The sequence below is a fragment of the Onychomys torridus genome, chromosome 1 (assembly GCF_903995425.1).
Source record: "Onychomys torridus chromosome 1, mOncTor1.1, whole genome shotgun sequence".
NCBI classification, from domain to species: Eukaryota; Metazoa; Chordata; class Mammalia; order Rodentia; family Cricetidae; genus Onychomys; species Onychomys torridus.
In genome coordinates this window covers 11039537-11063694 of record NC_050443.1, presented here as the reverse complement: position 1 = coordinate 11063694, position 24158 = coordinate 11039537, and the positions used below count along the sequence as shown (strand labels likewise).

Sequence of the window (24158 nt, the reverse complement as noted above, 5' to 3'; positions counted from 1 at the left end):
CTGCAGCCCTAAAAATAAATACATCTTTAAAAGCAACAACAACAAAAATGCGTCTGGAATGCTGCGTGCTCCTCTGCTTGCGCTTCCAGGCCACCGCACCCCTAGGACCCGTCCCAGGTCGTGCCACCACACAGGCCCCGCCCACAAGCCGGACCAATCCCACCAGGCCACGCCCACAACCACAAGCTCTCGCCCCGCCCCCGCCCTCGCGACTGCGGAAGTGCCTTCCGTGCGGTACCGCCTCTCTCCTTCGCGCAACCTGGCTTCCGCTTCCGGTGCGGGCCGAGAGCGCGCGAGCGCAGCAGTGGGAGGCGGCGACCAGCCGGTGAGTGCAGGCGTCCGACCCCGGCCTCCCGGCTCCCGAACGGGGGCAGTCGGGCCTCATCTTTGCCTGAGGCGTTCCCGGGGCTGCCGGGGGTGTCCGCAGGGCCCCGAGGGCGGCCCCGCCTGCTTCCGTCCTGACAGGCCTCTGCCTGCGCCCCTCGCCCCTCCTCGGGCCCGAGTCCGCGCTGTGGGGCTCGGCCGAGACCCCTATTCGCAGACGGAGCTCCGCCCCTGCCTCACGCCCATCGCGCCCACCCGGGCCCGCGCGCGTCTCTGTTTCGCCTGCATGCCTGGCCAGCATCACATCCCTTCTTTAGACCTCAGCCGGCTGACCATCTCCATCCCACCTGGCCTCACCCCCCGTCGGTGCTTCGGAGGAGCTTGCCCTCCCTCCCCACCGGCTTTCTGCTTTCTACTCCCCTGCAGCCCCTCCCCCCATGCGTGGCTCCTGCAGAGGATCTTTGGGGGTTCTTCCAGTGAGCACAGCCCTGGCAGCTCATGATCGGCTTCAGACATTCCTTTCATTTCCCTCTCCCCCAAAATTACATTTACAGACAGGGCCTTGGCTAGTCTGGAACTCACCACATAGACCAGGCTGGCCCCAGACTCAAACGTCTGCCTGCCTCTGCCTTCCCAATGCTGAGATTAAAAGCATGCACCACCAATACTGGCCAGTTTCTCTTTCTCCCTCTCTCTGTCTGTCTCTGTCTCTGTCTCTGTCTTTATTTTTAATTAAAGCTAGATCTCCCCGTGTATTGTATTGTACGCTGGACTGGTACAGTATAGCCCAGGCTGGCCTTAAACTTAAGGATAACCATCCAGGGGTTATCTATTCCATAATCTTTCATCTGGACTTTAGCATATTATCTAGGATAATTTCTTTCCCAGGAGAGGGCCTCACCTGGGTCACCTGAGTCACTCAGGCACTTTCTCATAGTGCCTGAGCTACCTACGGCAAGACTGTGTGCAAATCCTTTTGTGTACTCAGCCTCCAGCTCTGCCCCATAGTGTCTCTCCTATCAGGGTCGACACCAGCTTGCTAGAGGACTGTGACTCTGCCCATGTGGTTTTTACAGTCCATCTGACGTGTGTGGTGCCCTCATCCATCCCTCAGGTAGAGGCCTCACCACGATGTGGCACGAGGCTCGCAAGCATGAGCGGAAACTTCGAGGCATGATGGTGGACTACAAGAAGAGGGCAGAGAGACGCCGGGAGTACTATGAGAAGATTGTGAGTGACCAGACGTGAGCATGGCGTGGGAGGGCTCCAGAGGAAGGGCCCTGGGCTTGGGAGTATGTCAAGGCGAGAGCCCTGTTTCCTCAGCATCCTTCACTTTTTCTCAACACTGACCATTTTCTGGGGGCCTTGGAGGTAGAACTCTGGGCTGTGTGCACACTAGGCAAGCCCCCTACCATCCTAGCTTCACCCTACCCCCTCTCTTTTTGAGACACTTGTTATGTAACTCAGGCTGGCTCAGACTCAGTCTTCCTGCCCCTGCCTCCTGGTTTACAGGTGTGTGTTGCCACGCTCAGTGAACAGTCATTTCTTCTTAGTTGTTGGGGAGAACTGTTTATGTCAACCTATTGTGTCTGGTACAGCTCCTATGCAAAACTGATGTTAAAGATGAAAGACTCTTATAGCTCCAGGCTTAAGACTTTGCCTCTCGAAACAAAACAAAACAAAACAAAACTCCCAACAAACTCCATGCCTTGGCTGGAAAGGCCCTTGTGGCCTCTGCTGCCCTCTCAGTGGCGTTCTTGAATGCCTTTGCTGGCCTTTTCCATATTTGCCACCACAGATGGGCATTGGGTCATGATGCCTTATTTTGTCTAACTCTTGCTTGCTTTGGGGACCCCCAGTTTGAAATGACACTTGCTTACTTGGCTCAGTTCTTTTAGATTACATTTCTGTAGACGTTGTATTAAGTACAGTGTCGCTGTCCAGTCTGTCCATTCCCCTTGCTTTTAGTCTTGTCCCTTACAACCCATCCAGCAGACTAGAGAGGTCTTTCTGAAGTGCAGAACTGGCCCTGTTCCTCTAACTATGAGCCACGCCCCCAGCCCCTCACTGGGGGAGTCTAGGCAGGGGCTCTACCACTGACCACACCCCAGCCCCTCACTGGGGGAGTCTAGGCAGGGGCTCTACCACTGAGCCACACCCCAGCCCCTCACTGGGGGATTCTAGGCAGGGGCTCTACCACTGAGCCACACCCCAGCCTCTCACTGGGGGATTCTAGGCAGGGGCTCTACCACTGAGCCACACCCCAGCCCCTCACTGGGGGATTCTAGGCAGGGGCTCTACCACTGAGCCACATCCCAGCCCCTCACTGGGGGATTCTAGGCAGGGACTCTACCACTGAGCCACACCCCAGCCCCTCACTGGGGGATTCTAGGCAGGGGCTCTACCACTGAGCCACACCCCAGCCCCTCACTGGGGGATTCTAGGCAGGGGCTCTACCACTGAGCCACACCCCAGCCCCTCACTGGGGGAGTGTAGGCAGGGGCTCTACCACTGAGCCACTTGGTCCTTAGTTTGATTTTTTTACCTCTCCTTGAGATTCATGCCCTTTCGTGGTCTGCCTGGATGTCTTGTTCAAGTTGTCCTGGCCTCCTGGCTATCACTCTGTTGTTTAATGTTTCCTTCTGCTTGCAAATTGATGCACTATGTGGAAGTGGTTTGGCTGTAGCAGAGGAATGAAATGAAGGTGTGGCTTTAACAGGACAGAAGCTGTCTCTTACCTCCGGAAGGTTCTGTCTTGAGGTCTGAGAGCTGTGGAGGCCCCAGCTCTTGTGTGTCCATCCCAGCCAGCAGCAGGAGATGAGAGGAGGGCAGAGCCTCTCGAGCCTGCTGTTGGGAGAGTTCCTGGGTGTTTTCCTGTGACCCTTGGCCCCTGTCCTGTTGACCTGAGAGTCCCAGAGCCCTTCACCCTCAGGGAAGCGGGCATGTGGGTTCCATGCCGGGCGGGCTCGGCCAGGTGTGTGAAGTGACCACTGAAGCCGGGGAGCAGTTGGGCGGCCTGTCGGTGTCTAACGGGAGGATTGGAGGTGCAGACCAGTGTGCCTTGCCTGTTGGGTGTTTTGTGCGTTTTCCTGTGGCGACGTGAACAGATAGCTCCTCACTGTTGGTAGGGCATGACAGCATACCAAAGAGAATTCCCTGGAAGTCCAGCCTGGTGACCCTTTGAGTATATTTGGAGTCATGTACAGATCATGGAGGACTCAGGCATCTACCTCAACAGAAAGCCCACCCCAGCATGGGTGACAACTCAGGAAAGCCACTTCCCATGGCTACAGGTGGCTCTACCAGCGTTCCCTGTCGTTGGCCTTAGTCAGCACTGGGGTCACCGTGGCAGCAGCTTTGAGAATCTTGTAGATTAGCAGTCAGAGTCAGAGCCTTTGAAGTGGCCTTAGCTTCCTGAGCCAGGAAGGAATGTCTGAGCAGTGTGTTGTGGTCTGTGTAACTAACTCAGGAAGGGTTAACTTACAGGGCTGGGATGTGGCTCAGTGGTGAGTGCTTACCTAGCCAGCACTACCCCCATACACACAAGGAAAAGGGGAAATAACAAACTAACAACCTGCTGTTAGTGGGTATGGTGGAATTTGGATTCAGACCAATGGCTGGATGCCGTAGACGCAGCCTGGAGAGGGGTGTCCAGGCTCCGCTCCGGGTTGGGGAGTCTCCTGCCGGTGACTAGGAACAACCCCTCACTGGGCGACAGGAAGAGCTTGACAACAAGTGTCTGTAGGGCTCTTTGTGGTGTGGGTCACACAAGCAGCCAGTGTCCTGGACAGGAATGTGATCTGCATTCAGATGTGTGGAGCCTCGCCCGGAGAGATGGCCAGGCCACTGCTGGTGGCTGCTGGGGCGGAGTGAGGGAAGTGGGGGTGGGGGTGGTGAGGAAACCAGGATAGGCTGTGGCTGCCTGAGTGAGTTTGTCTGTGAGCAGCTGGTTTTGCATCCCTAATGGCTGATCATTCTTGGTGACTGCCTTTTTCCAATGGCTTTTCTGTCACTGTTCTTATTCTTGGCGACTTTCTTCTTTTTGAGATTGGATCTTGCTATTTGCACAGGCTGGCCTAGAATTCACTGTGTAGCCCAGGCTAACCCTCCAGCTCACATTCCTCCTGCCTCAGCCTCCTAGGTGCCAGTATTACAAGTGTATGCCTTCCATGCCTCTTCTCTAGTCATCAGTCCAGTCATTTGGATAGAGAAATGCAGTCTACAGGTATGGTGACGCACACCTTTAATCCCAGCACTTGGGAAGCAGAGGCAGGCGGATAGTATGAGGCCAGCCTGGTCTTTATAGCAAGTTTCAGGCCAGCCAGGGCTACATAATAAGACTGTCTCAAGGAAAAAAAGAAAGAGAGAGTTCCCTGTTAATACATAGGTGAGCTATACAAGTTTCCCTGTGGAAGGCCCAGATGGCCCCTATTGGGCCTGGCCTTGCCTTGACTCTTCACGTCGGCGTGCTCTGTGTGTAAGGTAGTCAGTCGCTGTTGAAGGCACGGATGCCCCCTACACTGAACTGTGAGCCTTAGAGAGTGGAGCTTGAGCTGTTGGCACTGGGGAATGCACTGGCATGTGCTGGAGGGTTCAGAGAGGCAGTGAGTGACAGCATGGACTCCTGACCCCTCTCAGCTCAGAGACAGTACAGCCTAGTTGGTAAGGGTGGATTCTGTTGGTTTGTTTACCTCTGGTGCCAGGGATGGAGCCTAGAGATCATTTGTGCTAGGTACACATGCTAGGTCCGTGCTCTACCCTCGGCCTGGATTTGCAGCTTAGGAAGACACACAGCCTAGCTCTTTGCAGACTAGCTCACAAAGCTGAGTTTGAAGAACCTCACTGTCTGTGGATGAATAAATAAAGAAATGGTGGGCTGGGCCATATCTCGGTGGTTAAAACACTTGCTATGCAAGTGTGAGGAGCAGAATTCGGATCCCCAGAATCCACGAAATGCCGGGTTGTCATGGTGGTCTCCTTGTAGTTCAGCCTCAGGAAGGCAGAGGCCGGCTCCCAGAGGCCGGCTATCCAGACCAGCCCTGTCAGCCAGCTTTGTGTGTGACTGAGAGGCCTTGCCTCAGGGAACAGGATGGAAGGGTGACGGAGTGTGATCCCTGACGCGATCCTGAGGCCCCCACACGTGTGTGTACCCACCCCTGTGCACACACTTGTGCAAACATGCACACACATGAAGATGGGAAAAGGGGAAAAACTGACTGTGCACACACTGAAGATTGTTTATCCTCACATCCAACGTAAAACAGGAAGCCAGGGACAAGCAAACACCACCACATTCTGGGGACAGAGGCAGGTGGGTTTCCATGATGAGACCCTGTCCCCAACCAAACAGGAAAACAAAAAAGACTGTATCATATGATGCAACTTGATCCTGCATGCTAGGTGATGTAGTCGAATACTTACATAGAATGGTGGTTGTTAGGGGTGGGGTGAGGGGAGAGGGGCATTGTTTAGTGGGTAGAGTTTGCACGCCGCAAGATGAGGCCACAGTAGAGATGGGCAGCGTAGTTCACACATGTTAGTTGATGCTTCTACTCGGTGCACTTACACAGTTAGGGCTGAGGTGTTGGTCAGTGAGAGAACACTTGTCTAGTGTGGGCAAGGCCCTGAATTTAATCTTCAGCACAGCAAAAAAGTCAAAATGAAAATGGTTGAGCATAGGGTTTTTTTGTTTTGTTTTGTCTTGTTTTTTAAGATTTTATTTATTTATTATACATACAGTGTTCTGCCTGTATCCCTGCAGGCCAGAAGAGGCCACCAGATCTCATTACAGGTGGTTGGGAGCCACCATGTGGTTGCTGGGAATTGAACTCAGGACCTCTGGAAGAGCAGCCAGTGCTCTTAACCGCTGAGCCATCTCTCCAGCCCCTGAGCATAGGTTTTTAGTTAGGTACTTTTTACCACAATAGCAATTACCCTGAAATTGGAAAAATAAACAGGTTAGAAAGGAGTTAGCTCTATCTAGGGTCGGACTAGTTCTGCTTGATGCTGGTGTGATCTCAAGTGTGGCTTTGCCTCAGTCTCCTCATGTGGGAAATGGGTGTCTCTGGGATTGCAGAGACAGTGAGGGGTGTTCTCACAAACAGTGGTTAGCTCAGAGCCTGGCTGTTAGGATGGCTCACTGGCTTTTCTTTTCTATAGTGTTACCACCCCAGACATGCCCTGGCCTGGGGCTGCTTACTTATGCCCTGTGCCTGTCCTTCCTGGGATGCAGATCCCTCCAGGGGCACTCACATGCTTGCCAGACTTCATGCTGCACCCAGTGTCCTAGAGTCTTGGCCTCAGGCTTGCTGGAGGCTGTGTAGCCTGAGGAATTGAAGGAGGCAGGCAGGGGCAGAGCGGCCAGGGGACTTGACCCCACAGCCACCCAGCTGCACCTCTGTCAGCTTCACTGTGAGCTGAGGGTCTTGACATCCCAGTGCTGGGCAGAGTCAGATGAGCAGGGTGCCAGCTACTCTGAGCCCCTGCACTGGTCTGCATCCACTCCCTGCTGGGGTGATAGGGGGACAGGCAGTGACATGGAGCTGGGGTGGTAAGCATCCACTCCCTGCTGGGGTGATAGGGGGACAGGCAGTGACATGGAGCTGGGGTGGTAAGCATCCACTCCCTGCTGGGGTCATAGGGGGACAGGCAGTGACATGGAGCTGGGGTGGTAAGCATCCACTCCCTGCTGGGGTCATAGGGGGACAGGCAGTGACAGGGAGCTGGGGTGGTGAGCATCCACTCCCTGCTGGGGTGGTGAGCCTGTGTGACTGAACCCCTGTAGGGAGGATTCTTTTCTTCTCTTGCCTGGTTTACTGACCCTGAGAGCCTGTGTGGAGATCAGGCCCTGGGGACAGATCCAGCAGTGAACACAACAGATCCCTGCCTCCTGGGAGGCACATTCTGCTTCATGTTCTAGTCGGAGGCTGGTGGCGATGGAGCTAGCTGGGCTGCAATAGCAGGTGCTCGTGGGCTCCCTGAAGAAAACAAGTGGGCCCAAGTAGGGCATGTATGTGGAGCTGATTGGGAAGAAGCTCTAGAAGGAGATGGGAAGTCAGCGAGAGAGCAGCCCTGCTAAGAGGGAACAACAGCACAGAGCCTGTAACTTTCTGGGAATAATAGCAGAGAGGCCCATAGACTGGACCAAGGTAGCAGAGCAAAGTCAGGAAGACACCCAGGGCATGCAGAGGCTTGGGGGAGCAGAGTCATGGCTTGGAGGGACAAGGAAAACATTGCAGAGAGCAGGGTGACCACATATCCCAGGGAAGAGGTGACCCATGGACAGTGGGCCCAGCCAGAGCATGTGCTGAGACTATGGAGCCAGCTTGGGATTTCTGCAGCAGCATTGACCCCCTCCTGTGGCTCCCCCTGGTTGGTATGATGTGACCCCAGGAACTGTCAGGCCAGGGCTCTGCCTTCCTGCCACCAGGTTTATGCTTTCCATGGTGCTTTTGTGATGATGGGGATTTGTTACCCCCACCCCCAGGACCAGGACTCAGGCTTGAGGGTGATGGACTGGGGAGTCTCCCACTTAGGTATCCTTTTGGGGGGCTGGCTTTGTTTTATTGGTTGGTTGGTTGATTGATTGATTGATTTTTGGGACAGAGTTTCTTTGTGTAGCCTTGGCTGTCCTAGAACTAGCTCTGTAGATCAGGCTGGCCTCAAACTCATGGATCCATCTGCCTCTGCTTCTGGACCGCTGAGATTAAAAGCCTGTGCCATCATGCCTACCTCTTTGCCAAACTTTTTATCTATCCACTGTAGTTTCCTCTCAGTGCTGAGGGTAGAGCTAGGGCCTCCAGCATGTCAGGCGGCTCTGTCCCACAGTGACAGCCTGAGCCCGGGGTAACTCTGAGGGACCGAGTGTCTTTGCGTCTTGCCTGTGGCGGTTGTCTGTTCCCTAGTGTGCATGGAGTGGGACTTCTCTGCCTGGTGTCTCCATGGAGCCTGCAGATGCCCCACTGCTCTTGATTGTGTGATCTTGCAGGCCCAGCGCTCACACCATGCTCCAAATGCATGGCCTGGACTAGGCCCAGAGAGTTAGGGCTCATACTTTAGACAGTATGTCTGTAGCCCAGGTAGGCTTCTAATTTGTAATTCTCCTGCCTCAGCTCCCCACATAGCTAGGAGAGAGAGGCTGGCAGGCAGGATGCCTCAGCTAGAGCAGTGTTCAGCACTGCTGGCCACACCTGGGAGAGCACAGTTCCCGTCTTGGAGGGTGGTTAAGCTGCTGGTGCCGTCCATGTTGGCTCACCTGCAAGGCGTGGCCCAGGGACTTCACCCAGAGGCCATTTGACCACTAGGCCTACTTGTGGGGGCGTGGTGGGCCTTGGCTCCTTGGTGACCTCTGACCTGTCCCTCCCTGCAGAAGAAAGACCCTGCCCAGTTTCTGCAGGTGCATGGCCGAGCCTGCAAGGTTCACCTGGATTCTGCTGTTGCCCTGGCTGCTGAGAGCCCTGTGAACATGTAAGATTCTTGGGGGTGGCGTAGTGTCAGAAGGGACTTTGGGGTGCTCTAGAGTCTGCAGTAGAGGCTCGGGTAAGGACTGATTGTGTGTGTGTGTGTGTGTGTGTGTGTGTGTGTGTGTGTGTGAGAGAGAGAGAGAGAGAGAGAGAGAGAGAGAGAGAGAGAGAGAGAGAGATTAGGCCAGGAATAACGTGTATATGAAACTGACTGTCAAAGAGATTCTGTGGACAGTCACATGGAGGAGGACTTAGGCTGACTGAGGCTCTCAGGTGACAGCGGGTCTTTTAGTGGCCTCCTCAACCTGGTTTAAGTTCCTTGCTCTTGCCTGGCCCTGAGAAGTGGGGTCCTAGTTTGTGGCCTGGCAGGTGGATGATGGCTTGTTGTGGGGACGCAGACCTCAGGTGTGGATTAGGGGTGCAGCACAGAGACCTGAGAGCTGAGGGCGAGAGGGAATTGACTGGGTGGCAGAGGGCGTGAGGTGGAGGGACCCGGTGCTTGGGTTCCCTGAGTCCCGCCTCTCTGCCTCAACCCTCCCTCAGGATGCCCTGGCAGGGGGACACCAACAACATGATTGACCGTTTTGATGTTCGTGCACATCTAGACCACATCCCCGACTACACCCCCCCACTGCTCACCACCATGTAAGTCCTCTGAGGCTGGGCTGCCAGGGTCCCCGTCCCCTTTCTTGGGAGCCCTGCCCATTCTCTCCCTAGCCAGAAGCCTCCCCACGTTTCCTGGTGGCTGTGGCTTTGGTTTACCTTCCCTTTACACCCCTCCCCGAAGCTCCCCGGAGCAGGAGTCGGACGAGCGGAAATGTAACTACGAGCGGTACCGAGGCCTGGTGCAGAACGACTTCGCCGGCAGTGAGTGGCGGGGCGGGGCGTGGGGCGGGGCCTGAGGCTGGACGACCTAGACAAGGCTCGCCAAGGTACTCGCTGCTGGTCGCCCTTGGTTCCGCCCAGCCTGCGTACCCCTCCCCGTCTGGGCCTTTGCCCATGAAACTGGCACAGGGTGGCTTCTGCCTGGCCCTTCCCAGCCCTTCACTCTGATTCTATGTGGAGTCTTTCCTAAAGAAGGGAGAAGGGGGTTGGGGACTTAGCTCAGTGGTAGAGCGCTTGCCTAGCAACTGCAAAGGCCCTGGGTTCGATCCTCAGCTCAAAAAAAAGGGGGGGGGAGAAGGGCACATGGGTGAGGGTCACAGGAAGGAACTCTTTGTTGTGAGTGGAGCCTCTTGACAGTTTTGACCCAGTGTTGAGCTCCTTGGACGTGCCCAGTCTGGCCTTTACTGGGGCTCCAGAAGGCCAGGACTTTCCCCCTGGGCTGCCCTGGGAGGGCAGATCCTCATGGGCAGACTTTTCATTAGGTCATCTGGGTACACCTGCATGTGCCTGGGGATGTGGCATGTGTAAGGCTCTGGGTGCCAGCCAGGGAACTGGCTCAGCAGTTAGGAATGAATACCTCCCATGAAAACCAGACAACTTGATCTGATCAGCAGACCCACTCCTGGGTTGTCCCCTGACCTCCATGTGCAAGCCTTGTCACATGTGCACATGAAGTGCATGGACACAGGCATGCCCAGTCTGAGACTCCGAGTCTGTCCCTGGCAGTGCAAGCACAAACAGCCCAGCTGTGACCCTGCACAGCTTCCAGCGGGCCGAGGGCTCCTCGGGTTCCCCTTCAGTGCTTTGTGCTGGGGATGGTCTGGGGCCATGCCCACATGCTAGGGACGTGCTCGCCCGTATAGCTGCCCCGGTAGACCTCAGGTGATGTTTCTTACTGGTTTCCTGTGTGAGACATGGTCCTACTCTGTGGCCCAAGCCGTACTGAAACTCGTAATGCCCCTGCCCCCCTGTCCCCAGTGCTGCGACTGTAGGCAAGGACCACTGTGTCCAGCTTGACGCCCCGTTTACAGACAGGACTCGGGTCTGTGGAAATGAGGTCTTCCTTGTGGGCACCATTGGCCAGCGTCACCCACACCCCTTTCCTGGCAGGTCTCCTTTTCCTCTGGGTGAACTGCTGGGTGGCTGCTCCAGGGGTCAGCTTGAGAGTTCGGGGATTCCGTATGCAAGCCCTTCTCCGAGCTGGAACAGGAGGCCCAGATTTCCATGTTCTAAGACCTTCTAGCAGCCAGTGAAGCTGTAGGGTCAGGAAGTTTGTGGTTTGTCACCGCGGAGCTGTCGTTTTTGCTGTTAGTTAGACTGTGGTGGAGCCAGGCTTTGCCTCAGTCCTTCATTCGCTCCTACAAGCAGTGTGTCCTGTGCTGTCTGGGGCCAGGCGCCCGCCCAGTGGTGGACACCGCGTAGGCACACCAGTTGAAGAACAAGCCTAGGTAGTAGTGTAAGAGACGGCTTGCTAAGCGTTCCTGAAGGAAGTAAGGCAGAGCTGGGTAGATAGATGCTTTCTGCTGAGCCAGGGAGAGGTGTGCATTCCAGTGCCTGGGGTAGAGTTCACAGCCAACGAGGGGCCATGCTGTGTTACCTACTCCAGACACCAGGTGTCACAGATAGAAAAGCTGAAGTACAGTGGCAGAGCACCAGAGCTACTCCAGAGGCTGAGGCAGGGGGATCTCAAATTCAAGGCTTGCCTGGGCCAGCCTGAATAACTTCATGAGACCCTGTCTCAAAAGGACGGCTGGGGATGTGGTTCCACAATAGAGCACTTGCTTGTCTTACATAGTCTTAATTTTAATCTTCAGTGTCCTCCCACCCTCCCCCTTAAAAAGGAAAGGAAAGCTAAGCTGAAGCCTGCAGAGGGAAGGAAAAGGACCTGCCTGAGCCCCAAAGCAAGTCAGAACTAACTGAAGGGAGACCTGGGCTGGCTTAGTACCCTGGGAAGCTCCTGAAGTGGATGCTGGGGTATAGGAGAGATGATCATCAGGCACCCATCATCCAAACCAAGCCACCAAGCCACAGGACCACATGGCATGGTGGACAGTGGGGTCCGGATGATATCCAGCCCTTACGGGCAGGCACATGTTCTGGGGGCCAGAGAGGCCCCATGACAGCAGTAGGGCCCTGAGTCCCAGGTCCTTACTCTGCCCGGCATCCCATCTTTAGAAAAGGAGCTGAGGCACAAGGAGTCAGGGTCACCACCACCACTTGAGCAAGACCACAGGGCGAGTGGATCGTCTGGCTGGTGCTGTACTCTGTGGTCTCCTGGGTTCTAGACAGAAGAGTGATTGGAAATAGGTGACCCTGTCCTGGCTGCCTCCCTGCGTCTTTGTGCCCTACCCCACCCACATGTGCCTGGCCGTGCTGACCTATGGCCTCTCCTTGTCAGTCTCGGAGGAACAGTGCTTGTATCAGATCTACATTGATGAACTGTACGGAGGCCTGCAGAGACCCAGCGAGGACGAGAAGAAGAAGTGAGTCAAAGGCCTCTCCCACCCCTCACTCAATTTGGCACCCTCTTCTATATGTGGAGAGGAAGAGGCAGCAGCAGAGGACAGGCTCTGCCCGAGCTTGTTGTCCTACCTTGCCGAGTGGGAGGTGGTAGGAGCCCTGTGGGCAAGCTGCCTGCCTGTGCGTCCTGTGCAGGGGCTGAGGGAAGGCAGCCCCTTGGAGTCAGCCTCAAGTCAGGAGCTGTGGGCTACATGGGTGACGGGGGTATCCTACGCTTGTCCCAGCATCTGCATACAGTGAGCTTGCAACTCAGAGACACTGCAGGGGGCTGGGGGCCTTAGCCCGGGGTTGTCAGCCGTCTCAGAAGCCAGCCTGACTAGGCTCTCTAGTTGGAGCCCTGGTCAGATCTGGACCACCCACTATAGGTTTGCTTCCTGACACACTTGGGCACTTCCCAGACGCTCAAACCCTGCCTTTAGGATAAGGGTGTTGGGATGCAGTGGGGGCATCAACAGCAGAGGTGAACAGTGGCCTTTCAATGTGACCCCTGAAAGCAGCCTGGGGCATACTTTGTGCATGCTGACTCTGGGCTCCACACTCAGTGGGGCAGGAGTAAGCCGCCATGGGTATGTGGGCTGGCGTGGAACAGCTTAGGTGGACACATGTTGCCAAGGACTCGGGATCCATCGTGGGGTTTGCCTGTGGCCCTGTTCCTGCTGGGTAGCCTGTGGCTCGTGGCTCTTTTCCCAGGCTGGCAGAGAAGAAGGCTTCCATCGGCTACACCTATGAAGATAGTACTGTGGCCGAGGTAGAGAAGGTGGCCGAGAAACCAGACGAGGAGGAGTCACCAGCTGAGGAGGAGAGCAATTCGGATGAAGATGAGGTCATCCCCGACATCGGTGGGGTCCCCTCTCTGCCCTCCCCACCTGCAGCCCCTGGGCATCGGTTTTGTGTCTCGTCCCTCACCCTCTGTGGGGTACCCGTGCTTAAAAGCCCTGCCCCTGCCTCAGCTCCAGGGCCTCAGCCTCCAACTTCCCTGTCCCACCCCCAGCCCTCTCTGTCCCTGTCCCCTCTCCCACCAAGGTTTTCCCACCCAGGAGCTGGCTCTTCTCTCCTACCTAGGCTGGCCTTGCTTTGCTCTGGGGAGTGGATCCCCCTTTCCTAGAGCTGTCCCTCATCCTCCAGCGTCTGTCACTCACCCCTGCACACAGCCTTCCTCCCATGGAAGCCCCCAGTGAGAAGATGCGCTGCCCCTTTCCATCCTGCTCTTCCTGGTGGACGTGCGGGCTTAGCCGCGGGCAGAGCTGATGTGCACGTCTGTCTCCTGCCCTCCCTCCATGCGCTGGCCTGACGCCACCCACCTCTGTCCTTCTCCCCCTCCCCTCCCTCCCTCCACTGAGCTAGTGCAGCTCCTGAGCTGGCTCAGCCCCGCCCTCCCTGAGCCGCTCCAGCTGGCGGACCTGTCCCCACTGGGGCACTCCCCTCTGCCTTCTGGGGCTTGGGTCCCTGACAGCCTTTCTCTTGGTGCAGACGTGGAGGTGGATGTGGATGAACTAAACCAGGAGCAGGTGGCTGATCTCAACAAGCAGGCCACGACCTACGGCATGGCTGACGGGGACTTTGTCAGGTGAGACCGCTGGCCACATGCTGGACTCTGCCCCTGCCCTGGCCTCTGAGGCACCCACCCCCTGGTACCACAGCTATCCTCAGCCTCTGAGCTGTCAACTTGAGGAACTTTGTGTGGAGACGGATCCCAGGTTCCTTGGGGACAGCGCCCCCTAGTGGTCAGCTTTATGCATTAGTCCTTGATGCTGCAAGTACCGGGTCCTGCCATACTGGGTCCTGCCGTACCAAGTGCTTTCTTTACCTCAGTGGCACCAACAGACCAGGAACTGTTTTAGTCTGGAACTCGGGTCCCTGCCCAAGTCTGAACCCAGAACCCTCCAGTGCAGTGATTTTTAATACAGCTCCTCATGTTATGGTGACTCCCAGCTATAACATCGATTTCACTGCAACTTTATAACTGTGATTTTGCCACTGTTAATGAATCATAGTGTGAATTTTTCTTTTTTCTTTTTCTTTTTTTTTTTTTTTTTTTGGCCATAGAGGTTTGTCAAAGGGGTTGTGGCCCACAGGCGGAAAACCCATGATGTAGTGTTTTCACCCTCTCAGGAGTAAACAGTACCCTAACCACAGGCTTAGTCCTCCCTGCCCGGGTCCCTCTCCCTTTCCTGACCTCAGGCCCTCACGTGGTCCTTACTGAAGATGTCCGAGGCCTGGTCTGTCTTCTAAGCCCTGTTACCATTCACTCTGCCTCACCTCTGGGCACCCTGGCTCTCAGGCTTTCTGTGAGGCTCTTATCTCTGCTGAGGTTTCTTGTCCAGTTGACTCTATCTGAAGGACCCTGAATCAGTCTCCTCACTTTTTTTTTTATTTTTTTTTGGTTTTTCGAGACAGGGTTTCTCTGTGTAGTTTTGGTGCCTGTCCTGGAACTCACTTTGTAGACCAGGCTGGCCTCGAACTCACAGAGATCCACCTAGCTCTGCCTCCCAAGTGCTGGGATTAAAGGCGTGCTCCATCAACATGTGCTACCAGCACCCACGCCTGGCCTCCTCACTTTTAAGTTTCCAAAGCTGGAGCCTCAAGCACCCTCTGAAGCCATGAACTCCCCTGTGGTCCTCCTCAGCTTCCAGTGGCTGGGATTGCATGCTTGCACCACCAGATCTGCCTGGGTTGGTTGGTTTCCTGCCATGCCTAAAGCCCCTTCATTTGTTTGTTTTTGAAAGAGGTCTCACAGTATCACCAGGCTACCTATCCCAATCCCCTGGCAAGTGCTGGGATTTCAGGTGTGAGCCACTATGCCTGGTTAGTGTTGAATGTGTTCTTTTTCTTTATTTATTTGGAGATAGGGTTTTATAACTCAGGACCTCAAACTTGCTATATAGCCAAAGATGGCCTTAAACTTCTGATCTTCTTGCCTCCACATCCCCAGTGCTGGGGTTTGATGCTGAATTAGTCTTCAAAAAACTTTATTATTTTATTTTACCTTTTTGTTGTTGTTGTTTTACAAGACGGTTTCTCTGTGTAGACTTGGCTGTCCTGGAACTCACTCTGTAGACCAGGCTGGCCTTGAACTCTCAGAGATCTGCCTGCCTCTGCCTCTCAGGTGCTGGGATCAAAGGCATGCGCCATCACTGCCTGGTGGGTTCTAGTTGTTTGATTTGTTTTGAATTTTATGTGTATGAGTGTTTTGCCTGCATGTAAGTTAGTTTTATGCATCAAGTGCAGGCCTGGTATTTGCAGAGGCCAGAAAAAGGTCCCTGGAGCTGGAGTTGCAGGCACTTCTGAGCTATCAGATGTGGGTGCTGGGAACTGAACTCAGACCCTCTGGAAGAGCAGTGAATATTCTTAACCTTTGAGCCACCTCTCTAGCCCCAAATATTGAACTCTTCACTCCTAAACCAGCACCTGTCTTTCAGAAAGGCCTCAAGGAGAATGTGGTTGTGTTGTGGTTGGGCTCCCAGCACCCACATGGTCCCTCACAACCAGTTCCTCCAGGGCCACCAGGCACACATGTGATACACAGACACACTTGCAGGCAAAATACCCAGTTTTCTTCTCTTTCTTTCTTTTTTTTTATTTTTTATTTTTATTTATTTTATTTTTTTGAGACAGGGTTTCTCTGTAGCTTTGGAGCCTGTTCTGGATTAGCTCTGTAGACCAGGCTGGCCTCGAACTCACAGAGATCCACCTGCCTCTGCCTCCCAAGTGCTGGGATTAGAGGCGTGCGCCACCACCGCCCAGCAAAGATTTATTTTATTTATATAAATATATATATACACACAATGTTCTGCCTGCGTGTATACCTGAAAGCCAGAAGAGGGCGCCAGATCTCATTACAGGTGGCTGTGAGCCACCATGTGGGTGCTGGGAATTGAACTCGGGACCTCTGGAAGAGCAGCCAGTGCTCTTAACCTCTGAGCCATCTCTCCAGCCCCAGTTTTCTTTTTAAGTGCTCAATAAAATCTATTAAATATATCAAAGAAATTTGGTGTGGTGGCACACACCTATGATCCTCTAGAGCCTGAGGCAAGAAAGTCAAAGCCAGCCCAGGTAGTAAGTTCCAAGCCAGCCTTGGCTACAGAATAAGACCCCCATCAAAAGGAAGGGCAAGAAAGGAAAGGAGAGGGCATAGGGATGTATGACTGCATGTAAGTTAGCTAAGAGGATTACTTAGTGAGTTCAAGACCAGCTGAGACTACCTCGTAAGTTCAAGCCTAGTCTGGCCTATAACAGCAATGCCAGTCCTCAGGGAGAAGGGAGGAGCTGTATCCAAGAGTCACAGAGTAGCATTAGATCCCTGCTGTCTTTCGCCTTCACCAGGGCTCAGCTCACCCTGTGGCCTGGGCTCTTCATGCTGGTTCTCTCTCCCTCTGCAGGATGCTACGGAAAGACAAGGAAGAGGCAGAGGCCATCAAACATGCCAAGGCCCTGGAGGAGGAGAAAGCCATGTACTCGGTGAGGCTTGGGTAGGATGAAGGGAGCAAAGGCTTGTCTTCAGTGCGGGCACACCCCTCACCATCCTGGTACTCCCTGTCCAGGGCCGTCGTTCTCGGCGGCAGCGAAGAGAGTTCCGGGAGAAGCGGCTGAGGGGCCGCAAGATCAGCCCTCCCAGGTAGGATTTCTTCCCTGGGCAACCTCACTCCCCAGCCTGGGCCTCAGGAAGGGCTGTTCTAAAGCAGCGCCTGAGTGCGAGTTCTAGTGGGGAGGAGGAGGAAGAGGAGGAGGAGCGCTGGAGGCCCGCGGATGCTGTCCTCTGCCACCTGCCCCACTAACCTGCTGGACTGGGGACTCGGGGGTGGACAGGAAGCTCCCGGGACGGCTAGAGGAACTGTGGCCAGAACTCAGGGCCCCAGTCACAGTCCACTGTGCTGCTCAGTGTCACTGCTGAGTCTAGATAATGACTCCGTCTAGCTAGTTTCTTCCTCTGGAAAGTGGGGAACCTTAGCTCTGAGGAGAGGGGCCTGGGCCACTTCCCACCGCATCTGAGGAGAGTCTGGCTGGCGGGGTGGAGGTGGCTCTAAGGACCAGACTGCTCAGCGCTCAGCAGCCCTGCTCTCGCTGTCACTCTGCTTCGGTGGCCCTGTCCGTGAAAGGGCCCAAAGTGCTAGCTGCAGACCCGGGCCTGAGCTAGGGTCTGGCTCCCTCACTCAGGAACAGTGTGACCCCAGGCGAGCCACTGCCCTCTCTGGGCCCATTCCTCTCCTGTGAAGAGTAGTCAGAATTCTTGAAAAGAGGCATCTTTTCAGGAAAAGGGCCAGTGGTCATGGGGAAGTTTGTTCCAGTGTGGTGTCGGAAAGCCGAGCAGCACCGGGACTGCCCGTGCTGTGATAAGGAGACAGATGTGCATCCCCATAGTCGGGCAGGGTGCCTAGTCTGCAGCACTGGGTTCTGGGTGGGATAAGGTCACGCCGGTTAGTCTCAGATCTCCATTGCCTTCCTGTTGTCTCCATAGTTATGCCCGCCGAGACAGCCCCACCTATGACCCCTATAAACGGTAAGAAAGAAGCAGCCGGCGTTGTGGCCCACCTTTTGGGTCACCCCTGTCGCAGACGGCATCCTGTGGTCTGTGGGTGGAGGTTGGGTCTGCATCAGTTTTGCCTTCCCAATGTTTTAATTCAGAATCTCCTTTTTTTCCTCTAACGTTAACAGAACAGGCTTGTGATACAATCAAATATGGCAGAAAGGGAATGTGGAGATGGGGTGTCTTTAACACAGACTCCCAGAAGTAGTGAAAAATGCCTGGCACTGACAGAGCCCCACCGAGCATGGTGCAGATCCCAGGGTGTTGGGTGGTAGAGGGCAGTCCAGTTGAACTTCCTCCTGCAGCTCTCTGAAGGCCGAGGGTGGGGCCTGGCAGGGCCAGGGGCTGCTGACTGCTTTGCTGGAAGGGTGTTCCACTAGGCCTCAGTATCTTAGGCTGAAATTAAACTACATGCAGTAGCTGAGAATTTAAACTCTCGGGTTAAACAGGAAGACTGCAATATTTTCATTGAGTTTGTTGCTGTTCTAGGGCTGAAACCCAGGGCTTCCTGCATAGGCAAAGCCTTGTGTGAGCTACACCCAGCCCTTCATTGTTACTGACTACATAAAGCCAGGCATTTTCTTTTTTTATATTTACTTATTTATTGAGATAGGGTTTCTCTGTGTAGCCCTGGCTGTCCTGGAACTCTCTCTATGTAGACAAGGCTAGCCTAGAACTCACATAGCCCATTAGGGCCCTGCAGCAGCTGGGGCTCTGAGAACTGCTGGCCTCAGCCTTCCCAGTGCTAGAATTAAAGGCGCGCGCACACACCCAGGACTATTTTCTGTTTTGAAAAACTACATATGTGTGGGTGAGTGTAGTGCACATGCTGCAGGGCTGGAGGTCCAGTGGCAGCTTAAAGGAGTGAGTTCTCATTCTGTTACTGTGTGGGTTCTGGGATTGACCTGAGGTTGTCAGGCTTGGGAGCCAGGGCCTTTACCTGCTGGCCTCACCAGCTGCAGACTGATTTATTTGGGTGTTTGAGACAGCATTTCTCTGTGTAACAGTCCTGGCTGTCCTGGAACTCTCTCTGCATACCAGGCTGGACTCAAACTCACAGAGATCCCCCTGCCTCTGCCTCCCTAGTGCTGGGATCAAAGGCGTGCGCCACGGCCAATCCATTTATTTTTGAGACAAGGTCTCTTTAAGTAGCTCTGACTAGCCTTGACCTCCCTATGGATGTATACCAGGCTGGCCTCGAACTCACATAGCTCCTTAGGCCCTGCAGCAGCTGGGGCGCTGAGTGCTGCCTCTTTTGCCGGCCCTCTGCTGCAGGTCACCTTCAGAGTCCAGTTCTGAGTCCCGCTCCCGCTCCCGCTCCCCGAGCCCAGGCCGCGAGGAAAAGATCACTTTCATCACCAGTTTTGGGGGCAGCGACGAGGAGGCAGCTGCCGCCGCCGCCGCGGCCGCCGCATCGGGAGCCGCCCCGGGGAAGCCCCCTGCGCCCTCGCAGCCCGGCGGCCCCGCTCCGGGCCGCAATGCCAGCACCCGGTCGGTAACGTGGGCGCCTAGCTGGCTGCCGAGTGGAGGGCCGGCCCTCCAGGCGGCGGTGCTGATGGCCCTGTGCTCCCGCAGCCGCCGCTCCTCTTCGTCCTCCGCCTCCAGGACTTCCAGCTCCCGCTCCAGTTCGCGCTCCAGCTCGCGCTCCCGCCGCGGCTACTACCGCTCTGTCCGCCATGCGCGCTCCCGCTCGCGCTCCTGGTCCCGCTCCCGCTCCCGCTCCCGGCGCTATTCGCGCTCCCGCAGCCGCGGACGGCGGCATTCCGAAGGCGGTTCCCGCGACGGACACCGCTACTCGCGCTCGCCAGCCCGGCGTGGCGGGTACGCGGCCCGCCGCAGAAGCAGGTCGGTGCTGGAGCGAGGCCCTTGCGTTTGGGCGGGTGCGGGCAGTGGGAGGCCAGCTGCGGACAGACGGCTCTTGCTCTTCTTCCGGCAAGCGCCTGGTTGGAAGCAGGACGGGGTCGGTGCCCAGAGTTTGGGGCGGGGCCGGCCATCCTTCAGGGGCTCTGGGCGTGGAGGTGTCCCAGTCTGCAGGACCCGGGAATCTGGTGGGCACCGGCGTTTGTGGGTGGGCGGGTTCCCAGGGACGGTGGAGGGTGGAGGGCACAGCAGCAGAGTGGAGAGTGGACGGACCAGGCTGACTGCCTCAGCTGCCGCCGTTTCTCCGTGTACAAGTCACGGCCCTGTTTATGGTGTGTGCCAGTCGTCAGTGCAGTGCCGGCCAGCCGCCACCGTCGGGCTCCCTCATCTTGCTGTTGCTCATAGAGGCTGAGAGTGCCTGTGGCGCTCAGGCCGACTGGCAAGCACTCGTCAGCCCGCGCAGATCTGTTAAACATTTGGAAGTTGGCTTCTGAATCTCTCCTGTAGCCTGGCCACAGGAGAGGCTGGGGAGGGAAATGGAGCCTGTGACAAACTGAATGGCAGCCTGAGGGGACCACTTTCTTGAGGATCCCACTAGCACCCCAGGCAGGGAAGCTCTGGAAGTGTGCAGCCTGTCCAGAGCTTGTGGGCTGGTGCTGGCGAACACGTGCAGTGAACATGTGCAGTAGGAAGCCGCACAGGTGTGGAGCCTGAGTGCCCCCAAGTATGGGGAGGAGGGACTGAGTATACTCACCCCTGCAGGCGGCCTGTGGACTTGCAGATGGCATGACTTCCTGCAGGTCCCTGGAGCCTCACGGCCTCCTCCTCTGCTGCACCTAGGAGCCGCTCCCGTTCAGGTGACCGCGCCAAGCGGGGTGCCCGGGGCCCCAGGCACCATAGTAGCAGCCGCAGCCGGAGCAGCTGGTCCCTCAGCCCTTCCCGAAGCCGCAGTCCGACCCGGAGCGGAAGCCGCAGCCAGAGCCGGAGCAGAAGCCGCAGCCGCAGCCAGAGTCACTCGCCGTCGCCCCCGAGGGAGAAGCTGACCAGGCCAGCAGCGTCCCCTGCTGTGGGCGAGAAGCTGAAAAAGTGAGTGAGGCCCGGCTGGAGCTGAGGGAGCCCCCACTGGGTTCATTTTGGAGGGAAGTGATGATACCCTAGGGGGTGTATGAACTCTGGCGTGGTGCCATCATGGCCTCGGCTTGGTAGGTTGTCAGAGGTGGTCCTGCCCGGGTCCTGAGGGTCAGGAGCCCGTGGCTGATGGCAGTCCGGAGGCCCACGGTAAGAGTAGCACTGCCATTTCCTCCCACCCAGGACCGAACCTGCCGCTGGTAAAGAGACAGGAGCTGCCAAAGTCAGTAAGAATTTGGAACTCGCCCGTCTAATTCCCGTCAGCAGCAGTGTCCAGAGCGGGCCCGGTGGGCCTGCGGGGGCCCGGGGAGGGGAGAGCCAGCCCAGGGACTGGGGAGGGCCACCCCGGCAAGCGAAGTCCCACCCTGCCTCCCACGGGGCTCCAGCTGCCCCGAGTCCCAGGCTCTTGGCTGAGGTGGGCTGGGGGAGCTCTGGGCACCCACGCCTCTCCCGCCCCTTCTCCCGCAGCCCAAGCTGACCCCCCAGGAGAGGCTGAAGCTGCGGATGCAGAAGGCTCTGAACCGCCAGTGTGAGTCCTCCCCCGCCCCCCAGGCTAGCCGGAGCTGTGGGGAAGAGGGGGTGACCTCTGAGCCTGCTTGAGCAGGTCGGGTGCGGGTGTGGGGACTGTGAGGACAGCCCTCAGCCTCACATCCTTCTCCACAGTCAAGGCGGATAAGAAGGCTGCTCAGGAGAAGATGATACAGCAGGAGCATGAGCGCCAGGTTAGGCCGCGCGGAGGGCGGGGCCTCGTGCAGCGGGGGCGGGGCCGCTCCTCACAGCTGCTTCTGTTGCAGGAGCGGGAGGATGAGCTGCGAGCCATGGCCAGGAAGATCCGAATGAAGTAAGGCCCCGGCCTGTGGTAGAGCCAGCCTCCTGCTGCAGGAGCGCCCTCCTCCCACTCACTAGTTCCCCAGCCCACTGTCATTGCTGCCCTCTCCCCCAGATGCCCCTCACCTTCTGACTCCTGTCTGGACAGTATCCGAGTGCCTGGCAACTGTGTCCTTGGTGTCTGATGCTTGTTAAGTAGTGGAGTAAAGCCCACCCCGTGGTGGGTCTCTTAGGCTGGGGCACCTTCTCCTGTCTCCTTCCTGCATTATAAGTTGGGCCTAGATCGTAGGCATGGGGTTTAGTTCCAGCTGTCTTAAGTCTCTCTGATCAGGTGGCATCCTCTTGGAGCCTGAAGTGGGTCAGCCCCTCAGTGCCCACTGCACTAGGCAGCTAGGATTAGTACCTGGAGTCCTCAGTTTGTCTAGCTAGGGCCTTTAGGGAAAGCCTGGGTAGTTGTACTGTGTATCAGCAAGGAGGGAGCCAGTCAGGCAGGGACGGCGGCCTGTGCCTGTCAGTTCTTTCTGATGTGTGCTGTGAGTGGAAGCTTAACATTTTGCTCTCTCTGAGTGGGGTTGCCTTTCTCTGTGGGGCCATGGTGGGAATGGTTCCTATCTCTGTAGTTAGGCATGTGGACCACTTGGGCTGCGGAGGGCTTGCTGCCCAGTGCCCAGGCCTGATGCTCCACCTGCTTTATTAGTTCTTTGGCCTTGATCTGAGTTCAAGGCCAGCCTGGTCTGCAGAGCAAGATCCAGGAAAGGCGCAAAGCTACACAGAGAAACCCTCTCGAAAAACCAAAACAAACAAAAAACCAAAAAACATGCATTATGCCGGGCGTCGGTGGCGCACGCCTTTAATCCCAGCACTCGGGAGGCAGAGGCAGGAGGATCTCTGTGAGTTCAAGGCCAGCCTGGTCAGCAGAGCGAGTTCCAGGACAGGCTCCAAAGCTACACAGGGTTTTACACCATAGTTCTAGGTGGCCTGTTACTCACTATGCATGAAACACCATGCCTGGCCTGCTGTGAGAGGGTGGAGGGAGAGAGAGCCAGCCAGGGCACATGCCATGGCGTGCGTGTACATGGATTTCAGAGGACACCCTCCAGATATCACGACTCTCCTTCCAGCTTCAGAGGTTCCTCAACTTCAACGCTGAGCTGTCCTGTCAGGTGTCACGTGTTACCTCGGGCAGAGGAGGCGGCCAGGCGTGCTGGTCCCCGCCTGCAATCCCAGCTACACACAAACCCGGGAGCAGTCTGCTCTGGGCTTGGGTTGGCTGGTTCCCTTGGCTTCTGGGGCTGCCTCTGCCACTTCACCTCAGCCCCGTACCGTCTGCACCTCAGTTTGCACTGCCAGTCCCTGGGCAGGCGGCACGGCACACCCCTCCGGGCCTCCAGCCCCGCAGGTGCTCACCCCTCCTGTTGGTTGCCTCCCCTCTCCCCCTGCAGGGAGCGAGAGCGACGGGAGAAGGAGAGAGAAGAGTGGGAACGCCAGTACAGCCGCCAGAGCCGCTCACCCTCCCCACGCTACAGTGAGTGCCCCCACAGCCCCCAGGGCCTCGGTGCCAGGGCCAAGGCAGCCGGCACTCTAAGGTTCCACGGAGAAATCCTGCTTTAAATGAAAAAGGAAGCAAACAGTTGGGACCTGGCAGTCAGGAGAGTCACTGCCAAATTCAGACTCAGTCTGGGCTACAAATCAAGACCCACCACCAAAACAAAACAAAACAAAACAGTACTGTGGAGTCTCAGGCAGAAGGATCATTTGTTTTGGGGTTTGGGAGCTGCCCAGATTACACAGGGGGACTCCATCTTATTATGTAAAAAGGTACTGGACAGATTGACAGAACCAGCCAGGTTGGTGGTGTATGCCCTGGGAGCAGACAGGAGGATCTCTGAGTTTGAGGCTAGTCTGGTGTACATAGCCAGTTTCAGGCTACCCAAAGCCTAGTGAGACCCGGACATTGCTTGAGGCACACTCAGACTGCAGTGGTCCCTTCAGCGCTGAAAATGTGGGGAGGGACTTCATCCTCAGAGGTGGCCTGCAGGGGTGAGGCACAGGCCCTCAGGTGGCCCAGCGAGGCTGGCTGGTATCACCCTCCTTTTCTTTTCAGGTCGAGAGTACAGTTCTTCTCGGAGGTGAGGCTGCTGGCCCTGCTACCAGGGGTGACCCTCCAAGTCTCCTGGCAGTCCCCTCTGTCCCTCTCCCCTGCACCCCTTCATTTGGTGGGCTGGACTTGTTCCCCAGGGAAGACACTCCTCTCAGCAGCCATTCTCCGGGTATGGCGGTGCTTGTGTGCATGGGGGAGGTTCCCAGCACCCCACCCTCACAGCTGTCTTCCTTCTCTGCAGGCGCTCCAGGTCCAGGTCCCGAAGCCCGCACTACAGGCACTAGGTGGAGGATGAGCGGGCGCCGTGCCGCTCTGGTTCTCTGTAGTGAAATAAAAGCTAACATTATTTAATGCCCTTCGCTGCCTGCTGTCCTGAGTACTGTAGGGCTTCTTCCAGGCTGGACGCCACTGCTGAGGACCACCGCAGCTGCGTCACAGGCTGCAGGGTGTGGCGAGTGGGGCCTGCCCAGGACTGTGGCATGTGCGGACAGGGCCAGTGGATGACGGGCTAGGACTGGACTGAGCC

At 56.4% G+C, this 24158-nt stretch overlaps 1 protein-coding gene across 3 annotated transcripts; it reads left to right on the top strand.

The window, feature by feature from the left end:
- The first annotated feature begins 259 nt into the window (after positions 1-259).
- Positions 260-23988, top strand: LOC118580788 (CLK4 associating serine/arginine rich protein). Of its 3 annotated transcripts, none has more exons than XR_004944561.1 (21): positions 260-325; positions 1439-1554; positions 8693-8790; positions 9330-9431; positions 9574-9653; positions 12070-12154; positions 12882-13030; positions 13662-13758; positions 16571-16649; positions 16733-16806; positions 17647-17688; positions 18991-19206; positions 19291-19560; positions 20416-20661; positions 20887-20930; positions 21172-21232; positions 21367-21425; positions 21498-21544; positions 22974-23056; positions 23636-23660; positions 23874-23988. XR_004944561.1 is itself a non-coding variant. In XM_036182750.1 (21 exons), the coding sequence occupies exons 2-21, from the start codon at positions 1456-1458 to the stop codon at positions 23914-23916; spliced, it is 1995 nt and encodes a 664-aa protein (XP_036038643.1). In that variant the 5' UTR covers positions 260-325; positions 1439-1455; the 3' UTR covers positions 23917-23988. The 3 variants fall into 3 exon arrangements, 2 of the variants coding, with proteins under 2 accessions (XP_036038643.1, XP_036038653.1); XM_036182750.1 differs by having other exon boundaries at positions 20887-20926; XM_036182760.1 differs by lacking the exon at positions 260-325 and having other exon boundaries at positions 1535-1568; positions 20887-20926; positions 23874-23987.
- The last annotated feature ends 170 nt before the right edge of the window (positions 23989-24158 follow it).

Excerpts from the sequence above, each read along its gene's own strand:
- LOC118580788 (XM_036182750.1), top strand. The coding sequence starts at position 1,456 with ATGTGGCACGAGGCTCGCAAGCATGAGCGGAAACTTCGAGGCATGATG. Across the intron at positions 9,432-9,573 it reads CCCCCACTGCTCACCACCAT|CTCCCCGGAGCAGGAGTCGG; the intron begins GTAAGTCCTCTG and ends CCCTCCCCGAAG. Across the intron at positions 19,561-20,415 it reads GCGGCCCGCCGCAGAAGCAG|GAGCCGCTCCCGTTCAGGTG; the intron begins GTCGGTGCTGGA and ends TGCTGCACCTAG.